Below are 16,558 nucleotides of genomic sequence, written 5' to 3' on the forward strand. Positions count from 1 at the left end.
TTTCACTGCTGCCTTACCAGCACTCTTTCTCCAGGAACTGGCCAGCTGCATGGAACACACGTGACTGGAAGTAATGGATGTAACAAGTCTTATCTTCACTGCACAGATGATTTGTGACTCTAGGCTGGACATGAACTGTAAGGGAGCTGCACAAATGTCTCTCCCTTCACAGCTGTGTGACAAGAGGTATTGTGGCTCTGGGTGCTCTGCTACCTGCTGGCCAAAGCAGCATCAAACCAGTAATAACTCAAGCAAAGCATTTGCATGTGTGCATAGAGCTCATTGAGGCCAATGAGATGTACATGCCCTGTAAGAACCAGGCTGATTTGAGATGAGCTATGTTGTGCATGCCAGGGGTCACAGGAAAATGCACTTTTAGATGGCTGAACAGCCATTTCTTCCCTGAGAAATTCCTAGGCTGGCTTAAGTATACAACCCAACATAACCTTTAATGTTTGGCTCAGAAGGGGACACTTGAGATAAAATCAGCTTTCCTAAAAGCAATTTTGTTTGACATGCAATTTTTTTGCCTACATTAAAAGCTTCCTTGAAGCTAATTTAGGTACTATGCCACTTCTAATAAAAATCATCATTTCTCCCTTTGAAATACTACTTTTAATTGATGAGGCTGGTCACTGTTTCTTTTTGGCTAAGTATGAAGTATGCACAAATGGTGTGTTTGGCAAGCTGCAGACGGACATACTCATCTTCATCATGCTGAATCTGGGGCAGCCATTCATTTGGCAAAGCCAGTATCACAGATGATTTGGCATTTATCTGGCTTTCTGAAAGTGGATGTCTCCTCTCAACCCATCTACGTTATCTCTGCTTCACTGCTGAAGGTTTGGAGATCCCTCCTAAGCACCTACCTACCACATTCTTAGGGGTTTTCTGGGTCTATAGAGAGTGAGTTTCAGAAATGCCATGATTGATTACATCATGTAAACAGTGGGAATAAACACAGCACTATGAGTGTGGTGACAAATGTGCCTTCTCTACATTAGATATTGTACAATGCTCACAGGTGTGTACCACAACCCAAGGTGGCTGCCAAAACAAAAGACTTGCCACTGTCCCAAATGATTTACATGGTGCAATGGGCTTCTTGGCAGCCAGCAGCTTCACAGACCTGAACTAAGCGCGCTTGCCGCTGCTTGGGACCAAGCAACAAAACAAATACTGCCCACAAAGCCTAAGGAACAGTGCTGCCATCACCTCCCCAGCAGCACCTCCCTCCTAAGTAGCATCACCTGCCCAGCTCCCTGTTGCCTGAACAGGGAATACACATTAGGAATGTGGAGAGGAGACAAACCAATGAGAGTAACCTCAAACCTCATCACGTGTCAGCCAAAAACCTCCTGTAGGTTAGGCTGACCACCCTTGCAGCTCTGATGATGTCCTCAAACACGGAGTTTACAGCTACTACATTCCACTTCATACAACTGAAACCACAACCTGACTTCTAATGACGATGTTAGGAATGGACCTGCCTTGCTACTGAGGTTTATAAACTGCCTAAACCCACCACAAGCAGTAAATTCTGAGTGTAAAAGACAACAAAGATAAAACGCTTTGATGGGCTTTCAGTATGCATTTTGTGTTTAATGTTTCATCTGATGAGGTGGCACCAGATGTTCTGAAGTGTACTCAGTCCTTACAAATGCATCTAGTGAGGTTCCCCCCCTGAAGTCTCTGCTGCACCCTGTGACTAAATTAAGAAAACTCACATACACGTATGTACATAAACAGATAGATACAGTCGAAGGCAAAAAGGTTTAGTAACTGGTCCAAGTTCTACTCTTAAACAACATTAATTCCTGCTCTTCAAACAGATTTTGTGTTCTGAGAGTAGCTTTGAAAAAGATCCGTGAATAGCTGGGACAGCACTCTAACTTTCAGTAATCTGTTATGTGATAACCAGTGCTGCTAAGCTTTCATTTATGTCACAGGTTGTAAGTACATTTTTTGAATAAGCCAACAAGTGAGAAACAACATGAATCTTATCTTTTTTGAAACGAAGAAGATTTAGCAAAATAAATACTGAATACATATCATCAACGTGCATATAACAAATCCAGCTACATTTTGACCTACCACCACTGCTACCACCTGAGGTTTAAAAGGACATATTTTAACATCAGTGAGAGAAGAACAACAGCAAGTTATGGCAACACTGTTTCCTGGTCCCATAGGCACTTTATCAGATCATATACCCTCCATCTAGATTTGCAAGGCAAATCTAGGGCTGCACTTCTTGAGACCAGAATAAAACTCCCATAGACTTCAATGATGCAGGATCAAACCCATTCCCTTCATAACAGGTTCTCTCAAGCAATTTTATCCTAATTTGCTACCCTGTGGCTGAATTCTAATGTTTGCAGAGACAAGCACTTTAAGTGGGAAAGCAAAGCACAAAATGCAGATCCCAGAAGCAAAGGCAACCAGTGGGGAACAACACTATTTTACCTGCTGTGTTAGAGGATTATTTCACTGGGGGTAGAAGGGAGAGCTGACACAGCAAAGAAGGTCAAAATATACCAACTGCTATGCTGTCCTTTCCATCACTACTTGCAATATTTTTTTTTCCAGGGATATTCCATTTCCTGTATTTGTGCAGCAAAAAATTACTGTTTCAAGTGTGCCCCATCAAAGTTTCCCCAGTAAAACTACAACATTCATTTAGACTTGGGGGTTCTGAAGATAACCTTGCTTGACTCCCCCCACTCTGAATACACCCATCCCTAGTATTACTTTCTTATCATGCAATCAATGCAAAAATACATGCCTTATGCCTTAATAAATGGCAGGAATACTATAATCCTGAACTTTAAATAGCTGGTTTTCCTGAATCTACACTATCAACTGATCAACAGAAAAGACCTTTCTCCAGAAAGCAGCCCCTCACTACAACACAAGTCTTACCCCCTCTGCACACACAGCTCTACTTCTGTCGACTTTTTCCCAGCTCTGCAAACAATCACCCCTTTAACTTTCAAACAAAGTGTGATTTAATAAAGCAGACTGCTTGGCAGTAAAGCTGTCCTGGAGTTTGAAAATGTGATTAGACCAGTAAATTTAGTTCTTTTTTCATAAACTTGATTCTGCATGCATTTACCCTCTTTAAAAGAAAATACAAGCGCAGAAACATTTCCAGTACAGCTTGCTCAGGCAAACTCCAGGCACCTTCTATTCTTTTTCTACAAGTCCACTGCAGCTTCAAGTATGAAAGATTAAAATAATTTAAAAACCTGCATGAATTAAACCCCTTACCTTTTAAGACGCTTTCCCCCTTCAGCGTTCATCCATCGTGAAAAAACGAATCTTTAGCAGTTCAGCTATGCACACACAGACACACACAGAACAGAGCTTTCTTCAGCTCACTGGTATTTCAAGTCTTTCATGTGATATCTTTGGCTGTACTTGCTTAATTCATTCCTGCTGCTACTCAAAGGAAGTCAAGCCTAGCGAGGGCTGGCTCTGCAGCAATCACTGAAGATATTCCTGACTAACAGGACATGAGGGCTCATCTCTGCCTTATAGGCAGCAAGAATGTAAATATATTTCACAGCCAACAAATTCCTAAATCTTAAGAGATAAAATCCACAATATGCCCTAAGACACAGCTTAGCAAGGAAGACAGTTGCGAACTTTAAAGTTTTTGCTAAAGAACATTGCTCTGTACCCCAGCGATCCTTTTGGAGCTCTAGGGATGTCTATTTATCATGGGCTGTGCATGCTCCCTTGGAGTAGTTACCATGAGAACACAGCAAACAGGATTTGAATGTAAATTGCCATTTAGAGATGGGGGGACTTCTTCTTTGTAGTAGTTAAAGAAGAAAACTTCCAGAGCTTGATGAAGTACACAGTTTTTCAACGCATACATTTGCATGACAATGTTTGCAATTCAAATGCTTGGTAGAGCGCACAAGAAGGATGAAAAACCAAGTTCTTTGCTGGTATTTATAAAAAAGCAAATACTTCAGACTTGGGATCAGTTGTTGCAGATTTCTTATCCATGCCACATAGGCACATATAAAGGCATTCATAAGCCACAAAAAAATCCATCAGGTGGCACAATATGCAAGAATTACTGTAATGCCTGAAGTCAGCTGTAGGCAGTAAGATCCTCTGCTGCTGGCAAATCAGTTGCTGAAGCAGTCAAAATCTTTCTCACTTCTATATATTACACTGAACTACACAGCAAACATTGCACATTAAAAATATCCCATCCCCGGGCATTTGATTTTTCCATACAATTGTTCTGGTCCTGCTCCATCCAAGTCCCTCCCGAAGCAGCAATTGCTCCCTGTACGTCCCTCCATCCTGCTTACATACTGCCACAGTTACTACCCAAGATCCAGAAATTGCTCCTACCACTTGTGGACAGAGTCCTACCAAATGGTTATGCGCTACCAAACATGCAAAACTCCTGTTTGCCTGCTCTGCCTGGAGTTGGGTGCAACCTTTACAGCAGTGTCTGCTCCCTCGCCTGCAGCATCCCACCTCAGGTCTCTGTTCCTAGCCTTAGACAGCGCAATTTTAAACTCCTTAACCACGGTCACTGAAAGACAAACCCTAATACACTTAGCAAAGAAATGCCTTGTCAGCCCTGCTTAGCAAACAACAAACCTTGATGAAGAAGAACATGCCTTGTCTGGGTGACTGCCTGGAGAGCGGAATGACCTACTTCAGCCCAGCAAGCAGGGACACTCTGAGATGGGGACAAAGGGACAATCCAGTGGCTCTCAGGCAGCATAACCAAGAGGCTGCACCACAGCAGTGATGGGAGTGATCTTTCAGAGAAGCATGGCTTACATGCAGCATGAAACACCCTGTTCTCTCAGACAGGGATTCAGATTTGCACGTAACATCACTGCCAGCACTCTGCCAGCAGGAGCGATTGCTTTCCTCACGCCCACTCTCCTTATCACTTTTACCTACGGAACGAGTCTTCTACAGCCTGACCCAATTACTCAAGTGATGTGCCAGAAAATGATGCAGCTGGGACATACTCCACAAGTCTTGATTTGAAGCTATGCAATTCTGCAAAACCCAAGGCAACAAGATCCAGGTGGCTGAATTAAGTGGCGTTGGCCGGGCACACCACCACACCTTCCCACTGTGCCTTCCTGGTTATGAATAATAAAGCCTCATGAACTAGTTAAGGGTAGGGAGGACAGTTTGCAATTGGCCCCACGCACTTGCTGACCTGTGAGATCAGGCCAGTGTGCTGTGGTTTTGGGAAGTGGTTGCTCTCCCCACAAATTATGAGCCTGAGCAGCAGCTCCCCGAGTCTGATCCAAGCTGCCTGAGCAAGAGCAATCTCTGCTCAAAGCCTGTGGCTCTGCTGCCTCCAGAAGCAAGGACAGCAGTAACTGGCAGCCAAGAAGCCTTCTTAAATCAAGTATTTATTGAGAACGACTGAGATTAAAGAGAGATTTTTAAAAAAGGCAATAAGGATCTCTAATATATGAGTTATTTATACAGCTGTAAATGAATACTGCCAGAACTCAACTTTCTACAGATAGACCCACACACACCCAGCAGCTGTACCTGGGCTATATTATCAATTTCCTCTACTTTCAAAGTATGACAGAGTAACTATTAACGTGATCAGGCCATCTATTACCTTTTTCTTATGGACAGCAAGTCAAATTTACCCTGTGAGATCTGCTAGCTCCCAGTACCAGACACCACTGCAGCTTTTCTGCAGAAGAGCTACCCCAGGGCTTGGCAACTGACTAAACCCTAGAGACACTTCCATTTAGGGCCTTCCACTTTTTGACTTTTAACTGCTGGGCTCAGCATCTTTAAAAACGTACAAAGGCATCTGCTCCCCTCAAGGAGACCCAGAGTCTGCTGAACGTTACTGTATAAAGCCAATGCTTGGTATACAAGTCCAGTAGGATGGGCATAGAAGTGGTTATGTGTCAGTACTGCAGTACCATGAAACTTGCTTATCCATATTTCTAAAAAAAAAAAAAAAAAAAAAAAGCTCCCTAGAAGGCAAACTCAGTAATTCATACAGTCAAGTCTCAATATGACAATACTGCAATTCCAGCTTGACAACCAGCTCACCTACTGCGCTCCCTGCACTCGTACCTGCTCCACACCCTGCACACAATCACCCCTGCAGATGGGGTCGAGCTCTGCTGGCGCTTTCCCTTTGCACTGCATTCCTGAGCTGCACTTCTACCTGGTGTTTAGGCTGGTATCACGCTATACTTACATTTGTAATGATTCACAGCTATTTTAAGAACACAACCTTAATTCAGGCGCCAAGCAAAATAGGTTTGTATCTTATGTCATATTAGAGGACAAACTGCTTGCTACTCCAGGGTGTCTCATGGTCATTAATGACCTATGCCTCAAAATACACTGCAGGTGCCAACAGCCATACCTTGATCCCTTCAAATGGCTCTGTCCCCAGAAGCAATGTTAACAATCTTATTGCCTTGATACTAATTTTCCCAGAACGTATATGGCACATGATAGGACTCTTAAGAAGCAGATCTCACAGAATTTATTACAGAGTTTTTTTCTACCAGTCTTCCTTTGAACTGCTGAGGTACTACCAGTTTCATTTTTCCTGTTGCTCCCTGTAGCCCCTACCCTGCAGTAGGTTTACAATACAGGTTTAATTTTGTCTCGCTTGTTTACCTGAGCTAATTAAATTTTAAGATTAAAAAAACAGTTAATGTAAAAACATGAAGAGAAACAGAGTTGTCCCTTTAGAGATCACAAGGTCTGAGAGAAGGCAGCTTTTATCTTGACAGTGACAAGACCATCACTGCAAAGGAGGAACGAGACAGACCATAAATGAGTGGACAGGGACATGAGTAGAGACTCTGCAATCCTGTTGCCTAGTGGCAACATAAAAACAATTTAAAAAGTGAAATTTTTGTCCGCATCAAATGTGACCTATTTCATGTGAATTATATTAAACTATAATTAAGCCAGGATTTTATCTATCAGGATCAAATTGTCCTTAGATCTGTAATGAAAGAGAACTGCATGCACCTATTTACGTGCAGAAGAGAACAGCCACATCTGAACCTGCTGAAGTCTCAAGAACAGAGGATTATAAAAATAAGCTGTAATAACTGAGGTTTTGAGAGATCAACACAGCTGAGGCCCTGCAGATGCTGGAGCTGGGGCCACTCGCTATGATTATACCAGTATCATGCCACTGGAGATTATGCCAATATATTTCTAAGAAATAGCCTAAACAGAAAAGGGAACCTGAGAAAGCCCCTAAGCCAAGCTGCCCAAGGCTGGCTGCTTCTGGACAACAGGAAAAGTTCTGCCTCTGAAACAGCTTGAATAGGAAGTTTAGATCTTAAATTTACTCTCATCTGTCTCCTGAATAGCACCAAGGCTTAGCAACTTTATTAATAGCAGCAAGCTGGAAGAAACATTCAGCTGATGATAGCAATAGCTGCAGCTTCTTTTAAAAAGACAGTCTTTTTTGTTGTTGCTGGTTTGGTTTTGTTGTTGGTGTTTTTTTGTGGTGGTGTTTGTTTTTTTAATTTAAGGTACCAAAGAAAAGGAGATCAGAAGAGGCAAGGCTGCAGGGAGGACTCATTATCAAATAGAACAGGAGACAGAAAAAGAAACATGAAACCAAGAAGCAGAGAAAGATGTGCTAAAGTTCAAAGGGATGAAATGATACATAGTTCTGCCAGCTGCAGTGAAGATAAGGGGAGCTGAGGAGAAAGACCCTTCATTAGCAGCAAACACTCATAAAGCATACCAAGTGGAAAAGTTTCCATGTCATGGATAGTTCTGAACAGATTGGAAATTGTGAAAACAGATACACTGATTGTTCTGGGGTCTCCCAAAGATTAATGGGTCCTCTGTCCTTCCGTCTGAGGCCTGCCTGCTGAAATGTCTTGTGACAAAAGGTCACGTACTTCATGCGCTCCCTTTAGGAAACTGCACTAATGAGTGTAGAACCTGCTTTCATATGTAAATGTCCAGTGGTTTACTGCTTATGCTGAATTATTTTTGCTTTACTGCTTATGCTGAATTGTTTTTGCTTGCCACTGCAACATATTTAAAAATTGAACTTTTGAAAAATTAAAACAATGAAATAATTGCTGTAAATTATCACATCTGCTACCAACATGAATATGCTTCAATATCTAGAACAGCAGAGAAAGTAGTTTACATTCTGCTTTTCAAAGGCTTGAATTTGACTTCTATTTGCTTAACTTCATTCACCTACAGAATTCAAACACACTTCTTGAGTTCCCGTAGCTCCTCCCCTCTAGTTACAAAGGATGTTCACCAATAGCTGTGCCCCCTATTTGTACCCAATCCAGAGAGGAACAAGTAGATAGAGAGGCTTTGCTCCCAATAACACAACTTCAGTTCTCTCCTTAACTAATCTGTCTCGTTCAGCTTGCCTTTAATGCTGTGTATTTAAAAAAGCAGCAGAACACCTCTTTCTTCCACATACTTAGGTATTTGGTAAGCACTGTTTAAGTATCTTCCAAGTGACATTTATCATTCCATATCACCATGACTGCAGATGGAAAACACAGAGGAAAATTCTCAGTGAAGACCTTTACTTTCTTTTGATCCAAGTCCACTCCACTTCAATAGCTGATCTGAATCTTTCAAGCAGTTTTTTTCTAACCAGCCCTGCACAGTGAGTCATGGTATGTGGTGATCCCTGGTAGTCCATGTACAGTTCGTTCCTGTGTCTCTAAGCCATGCTGGTTCACAGCTGTGCAAACTGAGTCACCTTTTTTGCCTCTAACTGAGAGGAAGCAACATGTTGTACGAGAGGATAAACTACAAACTGATCAATGGGATGTGCCCCTGCCGAATCCAGCAAAGGTACACAGCAGTCAAATGCTGTTTTTGTGCCTGCTCCAGTACCTGCACTGCTGCAGAAGGAGAGACGCCAACAATGACACAAGGTTAGCACTAAAAATCACTGTGTCTGTTCAATGTGGAGCAGGGGACAGAGAGCGGTGTACAGCAGACAAAACTCCCAACAGTGAATCCCAAAGTTGCATTTTGGTAACACTTCCCTGAATGAAGAATGCCATCGACAAGCATTATATATGGCTTTCCTTCTCATTTTCAGTCAAGTCTTCTGTTGAGTCAGCTACAACAGAGAGGCTCTGTGACACCTGACTCTCATTCTTCAGTGTTTCTTATTTAGTAAAGCCATTGATTCAAATTAAATTTGCAATCAAATAAAGGCAAATGGAAAACCAGTACAACCATCTTTGCATAAGATTTCAGTGAGATTTTACATGTACATTGAAATGGATTGTCTACAGAAATTTCCCAATCTGTTCCTGCATTCCCTCCTGCAGTTTGAGGTGGTCTCCAGAGACTGTCTCAAGCTTCTTCTCCTTGCACAGATGCTAATTTTTTGAGAACTGTGTTTTAGTGGTGGTAAAATATATGCACAGATACAGTAACACATGCCAAATTTGTCAGGGATGAAGCATTTTAGTGGGAAAAGATGAAGAACAAGAAACATCGGTGTTTTCCTTACTATGGAAATGCAACTAGTGCCTGGTTCTTACTTCAGTCACAGCAAATCCTTGTAACTTTGCTACTGTGGAGATGAGCCTTATTATCAGGTATGAAAGGACAGATAAGGAAAACCTGTGAGTTTGTTACCAAAATCCTTCTATTTAAGGGTCATGGGGCTTCCCAGGACCGACAGACAGAAACAGGAGTAGGAAAGCAAACAAATTTTTCAAAACTGCCCTCCTTCTGTGATCAAGGACTTTGCTAAACACGTGGGGTCACAAATCCCACCTACTCGCCGGGGCTCTGTCACCCACGTGGGTTCAGCTGCCTGGTGGCTTCACATCTCAGAGCACCAAACACCTCAAGACACAGAAAGTTGTTTTTATTTGCTTCCAGACTGCCCTCTCTTGCTAAGGTGCCCAAAATCTGCATGTTATTTGGCACATCACAAATAGCAGCAAAAAAGCAGAGCTAACAGTCAGCAACTGAGAACATGTAAAGTCAAGGATGTACTGTCCAGGTAGCACTAAAACATACAATGAAATCCACACGTTTGTTTTGTTAGTATCCTGATTAACTAGAGAGCCCAGAAAAATTGAACATGTAAATATGACTTTATAGTAAAGTCACCAATCTCTGAGTTGCCATGTGAAAACCATAAATCAGATTCACTAGCACCTTTGCCTGTTGTATTTTTCACAAAAGCAGACCACGACTGAATAACAGTCTATTATATCCAAAACAGGTGTGCAAAACCCCAGGACATCAGAACCACACTAACAATAATAATTTCAATGACTACTCTACCATTACCACTTCATTTCTAGAGAGCCCTCCAACATATTTAGGCAAATCTTGACACTTTAATTATCTGTAACTCAAAAGACAAATCGATATTGTAAGCCTTAGTCTCCAAGCCTGTTTTAAGAACAAAATTCTGAAACAGAACAAAACATCCAGAATGCACAATTCTAGGTATCTTCATAAATTGAAAGAGTCTGACAACAGAGTCATTCACACCAGTTTTTCTATACACATCTGAATCACTGCCTCTAGTGACTTAAACTTTGTGATTTTGATATTTTCTCCCTCAAAAGGCTCTCACAGAGTTGTCACACAAGAAGTGCAGCCTTCTACCTTCTGTTTATCACCTTCCTTATAGCCAGTTATTTATCAGTGTTGTGAGCAATGACTATTCAAGAGGTGCACAGGCCATGTGCAAAAAAAAAAAAATCAATCAAAAGCTCTTCTTCTTGCAGAGCCTTCTGCAAAATCAGTGAAGAATGTTACCCTCTGCTTCACACAGTAGTAAATAACCAGACAGGCAGCAAAACATTAGGCCTGAGATGTACACAGAAGATGGACACCACTTAAATCTTACCTTCTGCACATTGGGTTTGATGCACCGAACAAAGAAAGGATTGGAAGAACTCAGCGTCGCCATTAAAGAGTGAAGTGATTCCTGGAACACAGGTAGAGAGAAGATAGCACTTCACAAGCTGGATTTTAGTACAAGCAACATAACCTTAGGCAAGAGCTCCTGCAGCTCAGCACTGCAGACAGCATCTAACTGCAGCACCTAGTGGTGCAGCCAGGAGTTGCTGCACCGTGGAAGCTCTTGCTTCCCAACAGACGGGGTCAGCTCGGGTGTGTTCGCTTCCTCCACTGGCTCTTCTGATCAAAACTGGCATCACTGTTTTACAACGAACAAGATTCACGGATTGATATGAAGATAAATGTTGATAAACAACCAAATTGCTGTTTCATGGATCTTTAAAATGACTGCTTAAGACTTAGGATCCACATTCTCAAACAGCTAAACCTGAACAAGTCAAAAGGAAGGATAAGGAGTCTATGGTGAAATCCACCAACTCAGATTTCCTCTTTTCATTTCAACCACCCCAACTCATTTTCCATCTTCCCTGAAGAAATCAGGTTTTTTCCTAGCTTTAGAACTCTGAATGATCCAAGGCACATTATACTATCAGTTGTCTGAACCTCAGCTTGGAGATAAAAATCACAAAAATCCCTCAGTCCTTTTATGATTATTACTTTAATTATACATCTGCCCTTTCCCGCCTGAGCCGTCATTCCGTATCTTATTCCAACTTGCCTCATTCGGTATCATTAAGTATGATGAACCTTTTTAAACTGAAGTCTTGCATTTACTTTGCAGAGATACAAATGATTGCACAGGAGAGGAGCTCAGGCTCTGAAGAGCCCACAAAGTTAGCAGTGATAAAGTTACACCCCTCAAAGGTGGCCCTTTGTGCCAGGCAGCAGAGAGAATACAGAGCAGGCTGCCAAGGAGGCAGAAAGTGCACGTTTTAAAGGAGCAACACTGTGTGTCCTGCCATATGTCTCAGAGCAAAACTGTCAATGTCAGTCTGTTATAACAAATTCTTGCTTTAATCTGTAGACCAAGCACTTACTTGGTGATTGAACCTGCAGTGATAAAGGCAGCAGGCAGAGTTATGGCTGTGCACAGGGGCTGGTGCAGGGCAAAGTGAGCAAACAGTGAAATAACTGGGAACAAACATAAATGGTAGTTCTTGGTTCGCTTGCCTTTGCCAGCCTACGGGCCAGGGAGCTGGGCAGCAAATGCACAACAAAACATACAGAGATGAAAATCTTTGTGTAAAGACAAATATTTACAGCTTTGAAAAGTAAAGACTTCATTCATATTAAACCCGTGTGAAAATTACATTCGTGGACAATTCTCCCATCCCAGGCTCCCACTTAGAGATTGGAAAAGTTGGTCAGCCTAACAAAAATGATTTAAACTATTTTCACTTTCACCTGTGGTACAGCCAACCAGATTCTGCAGAGCACTGCAAGCCTCTAAGTCCCTGTCAGATGATGAGCTAATCTGGAGCTTGCCCTGCTGTAATCAACAGGCTGAAACAGATGGTATCTAAACTCTGTTATTCTGTGTGCACCCCCAGGCCTGCATTAGGCAGGTCATCAAATGAAAAGAAGAGCCAACCAGTTTATCATGAGAATAAAACTGTGAAGGCAAAGTTCTTATCTTCAGTTGAAATATGATGGACTAATCCCTGTAAGGCTTTAAAACATGTGAAAAACACCCAACCTAATTCTCTGGGGAAGGCATGATGTGAAGGTCAGCCTCTGGTAAAGCAGCCCAGCTGGTTAATGGTCAGTTACTGCAGCGTTAGATAAGAGACAATAATGTTTTGATTTCATGTTTTATCACGCTTATGCTTTCCAGGGCCCCTGACAGAGAACAGAAGGAATACTGCAATTGTTCTACCTTGGGTGAAAAAATATGGTCTGTTTTTGTAAGGTTAACATCTCAAAGGTCTACTTTGCACATGTACAAATGACCAAGTGGAAACAGTACCTTCTGCTACCCCAGAGAACCAGCAAATAACACCATCTCATGACAAGAAATGGATACTTCTGAGATGAGTTATGGTAGCACAAAGCAAGCTGTCCTGAAAATACAGCATCAGTGTTTTTTAATAAAAGACATTGTCTGTGTCCCAGCATACACTCTTTGCTGTTCTGTCCAACACTTAGCAATAGTCTGTTTGGATAAAATCTGCCCTTAAGCAGTTCTAGTCTGCTTTTTTTTAAAAAAAGTGAATGAACTCTGCAAATGTATATTAATTCAAACAAAATGAAAAGCAACTAATCCAGACTTGTACTCACGCAATTTAGGAGATGTTCCATGCCAACCTTTCCCTTTTAAATAATTTGCAGATAGACCTCATGCTAGATTTCAATTTGGTGCCATTTTTGATGAGAAGCTATAAAGCCTCATAAAAAGGTGTTTAACAAAAATGCCTTCCAAACTTTAAGTTAAAGCAAGGCAACACCTTAATGAGGTATTTATTCAGCACTTATTTTTCTTAGCATACAGGCACTGCTGTAAGGCTTTGTGGGATTTTGTGGCTGGATTTAGATTATAAAGACAAACCAGGACAAGAGAGACCAACTTCATGTATGAGCTTTAAAATAACAAATAGATAAGTGTGGAATGCAACAGGAGTTTTGTGGGAATGGTGTGAGGCAAAGGTTAGTGTCTACTTGAAGGTAGCCAGGACAGTCAACCAGTTAATTAGCAAGGACAGTATCACAGAAGAGACAGCAATGTTTTCATGCTCAAGTTTTGCCTTTTTCAATCTGCACCTGTTCTTTCTGACCATGGTCTGTCTATTACTGATTAGCTACAGAGCAGAGACAACACATTAACTAACCTTGAACTGGAGACTGACAGTGGGTTTTCGGTGCTTGGTTCCGCATTTAAGAGTGTCCTGACTGTTGCGACTTGAAACGTGTTCAAATAAATCATAGATGAAATCAAGACTGAAAAGGAAAAGGAAAATAGTATTTCTAAAGTGTACCTTAACAGACTATGAGGTTCACCACTGTAGAATGCAAAGAAATCACTTAGCAAGAAGCTCCTCCATCATAAACATATATATTGATATTCTCCACAATCTTTAATAAACAATAGATATTGCCTTTGCAGAATTTATCCAGGGGAGAAAAAACAAAACAGAAAACCAACAAAACAAGGGGGTTCTTTTTTCTCCACTCCAAACACATCATTAGGGAAATGAAGTGTGAAGTCCTAGAGGTTTTACTGCATTTTACTCCACTCACTCAACCAAAACTCCAGCTGAGTGCAACTAGAATTGTACCTGAACAAAGACTAAAAAACCAAGACTTCCAGCTTGGTTAGGGACGTAACACAAAACAGCCAGTCATGCAAGCCTCACTTTCAGATAACAGCTGTGCATGCTGTTTTCTACCCTATTGGCTGGGTACTCTCCTCTCAGCATTTCTACAAAAACAGAGACATTTTAATTCAAGTTCCACACAGATGTCAGTCCAAAGGCAAAACCAGGCCCAGCCAAGTTTACCTCATTTATTCTTTTTACCTAGATACTTCAGTTGACAGAAGTTATATCAGAAATATCATAAATCCAGAACAAATAACATGGAGAGGGAATTGCTTATTAACAGTTTCCCCTGCACAGAAGGGCGTAAGGGATTTACAAACAAGCAACTCGCACAGCAAGGCAGGGTGACTGGATGGGATAGGGGAGGGCAGCAGATGAGACAGCAACATCCAGGCTCAGCTCCCTCCTCTTCTGCCATTCCTCTGGGTGCCCTGGAGTCTCAACCAAACACCTACAAAAACAGATGTGGTACCACCACAGCTCGCAGGGTACCACTATAAGGACCCTAAGACCTTACACTGCAGAATGATATGAGACATGCAGGTACCAAAGGCATCCAAGCTCAGACTTTAAGTCAGATAAAACTTAACAGAAGTTCTCCCCTTGAAGCCATTGCTATATGGCAGATTGCACCGTGGTAGTCTCTGACAGCAAGTGTTAGCAATTAGGGAATTCCAGAAATTCAAACATGAAGTAAAAACGCTACACATGCACGCTGCCTATGAGGCACTCTGACACAGTAAAAACCACGACCACCTTCCAGCATCCTCACTCACTCATTACACAGCAGCAAGTCACTTCTCTAGGAACCCCCTGGACTGAACAGCAGCAACAGTACCATGTAGGCAAACCCAGCTTTGTCAGAAGCGATTACAGCCAGACCTGCTTGCTTACAGGCAACTCTGCCATGCTCATTTCTGTGATACCAAACGCTCATTGCTGTTTCACTCTGTGCTCTTTTCAGGTCTGTCAAGGTCTGCTGCTACGCAACACCTAACAAACTCAAATCCCAGCACAAATAGGTGTTCAATCCCGGCAGAGTTAGTTACAACACCCCTGAGTATCGTGTCCTTAACAAAAACTGCAGAAACTTACCTGCTTTCACGTAACAAGTTCAGGAGATCATCTCTAAAAGTATCTCTGTTCTTCTCCAAGATCCCCCTGACATCATACTGGACCTAGAAGGAAACAGAGCTGGTCCAAACAACAAGCCAAACAGTCAGGCACCTCTCACAAGAGCAGTGCTGTAAAAAGTGCTGAGGGAACAGAGCGCTTTAGTTAATTTTGAGCAGCCTTGGGGGAAAATTAAGCTAATGAAAGTTCTGCTTGGAATAATTTCAGCAAATAAAGAAATTACCTCCCCAGCGTAGTGCTTCACTCCAAAGTTGTGAACAGCAACCCGTGGTTTTACATAAAAAGGATTGTTCTGATTGGAGGGGAAGAAAAAAGAGAAAAATATTTGGAGGGGGTTGTCACATTATCCTCTCAACCCATACCTAAACAGACCATTGTCTTCCAGTAAACTCCCTGGAAGATTAGTGCTCCAAAAGCAAACAAGCAACTCATGATAATAGGATTTGTTAGTCTGGGCTGCTTCAAATGCAGTAATAACAGATTACAGCACATAAAAAGGCATTATACTAAACCTGAATCCCATCTGGCAGAACCATCTATAAAAGGCACTTTGAAAGAGAAGACGCTCTCTTAACTAGCAGTTATGAAGATTGGTGGATATGCCTGCATCCCAGAAATTGTGCAAAATAATTCCAGTATCACAAATAAAGGTAACACTGGTCTGGACAGAGGAAACAGCAAACTTTCAGTAAATGGCATCAAGGTGAATGCTTTATTACATCAAGGGAAATTGAAGATCTAAATAATCTGAGCTACTGCAGGTTGACAGAGCTCTCATTAAGAGCAGAATTTGATTTATTCATCACAACAGAAACCTTTAAGTCAACAGCAACAAGAATATGTCCTTCTAGTAACAAACTCAGCCTTGACAATAAAGTATATGGATTGCCATGGAAATAGTGTGACGGCTCTGGTTCCAACAAGTAGGATCACATCTAAAAAAGCCTCTAGAACTATGCACCCATATGTTTGAACCATGCTACCCAAGCATAGAGATCCTGCATAATTTGCACAGCAAGTATCAGCAAAACATCACATACAGCATGCTGGGCATTCAGCTTCTCTAGTAAGGTGGAGTCAGTAGCTTGAGGAAAATGGCTCTCCTCATTGATGAGTGCCAGTAGTCCCAGTTTCTAGAACAGCAAGAAGAGGCAGAAGATGAATTAGTACATGGATGGACACAGCTGTTGCCCCCAGTTTGGAAAAATCACAAAGTC

The 16,558-nt window shown here is 41.8% G+C and overlaps 1 protein-coding gene across 1 annotated transcript in view; it reads right to left on the bottom strand.

Moving 5' to 3' along the window:
* MYO10 (myosin X) overlaps positions 1-16,558 on the bottom strand; it is a 165,240-nt gene that overhangs the window by 40,187 nt on the left and 108,495 nt on the right. The window contains exons 15-19 of the mRNA XM_063400355.1: positions 16,382-16,474; positions 15,565-15,633; positions 15,303-15,385; positions 13,719-13,827; positions 10,880-10,960 (exon numbers count right to left, since the gene is read on the bottom strand). Of these exons, the coding sequence (XP_063256425.1) occupies positions 10,880-10,960; positions 13,719-13,827; positions 15,303-15,385; positions 15,565-15,633; positions 16,382-16,474 (435 nt within the window). The remainder of the gene's footprint in view (positions 1-10,879; positions 10,961-13,718; positions 13,828-15,302; positions 15,386-15,564; positions 15,634-16,381; positions 16,475-16,558) is intronic.

Source organism: Prinia subflava, chromosome 1 (assembly GCF_021018805.1).
Source record: "Prinia subflava isolate CZ2003 ecotype Zambia chromosome 1, Cam_Psub_1.2, whole genome shotgun sequence".
NCBI classification, from domain to species: domain Eukaryota; kingdom Metazoa; phylum Chordata; class Aves; order Passeriformes; family Cisticolidae; genus Prinia; species Prinia subflava.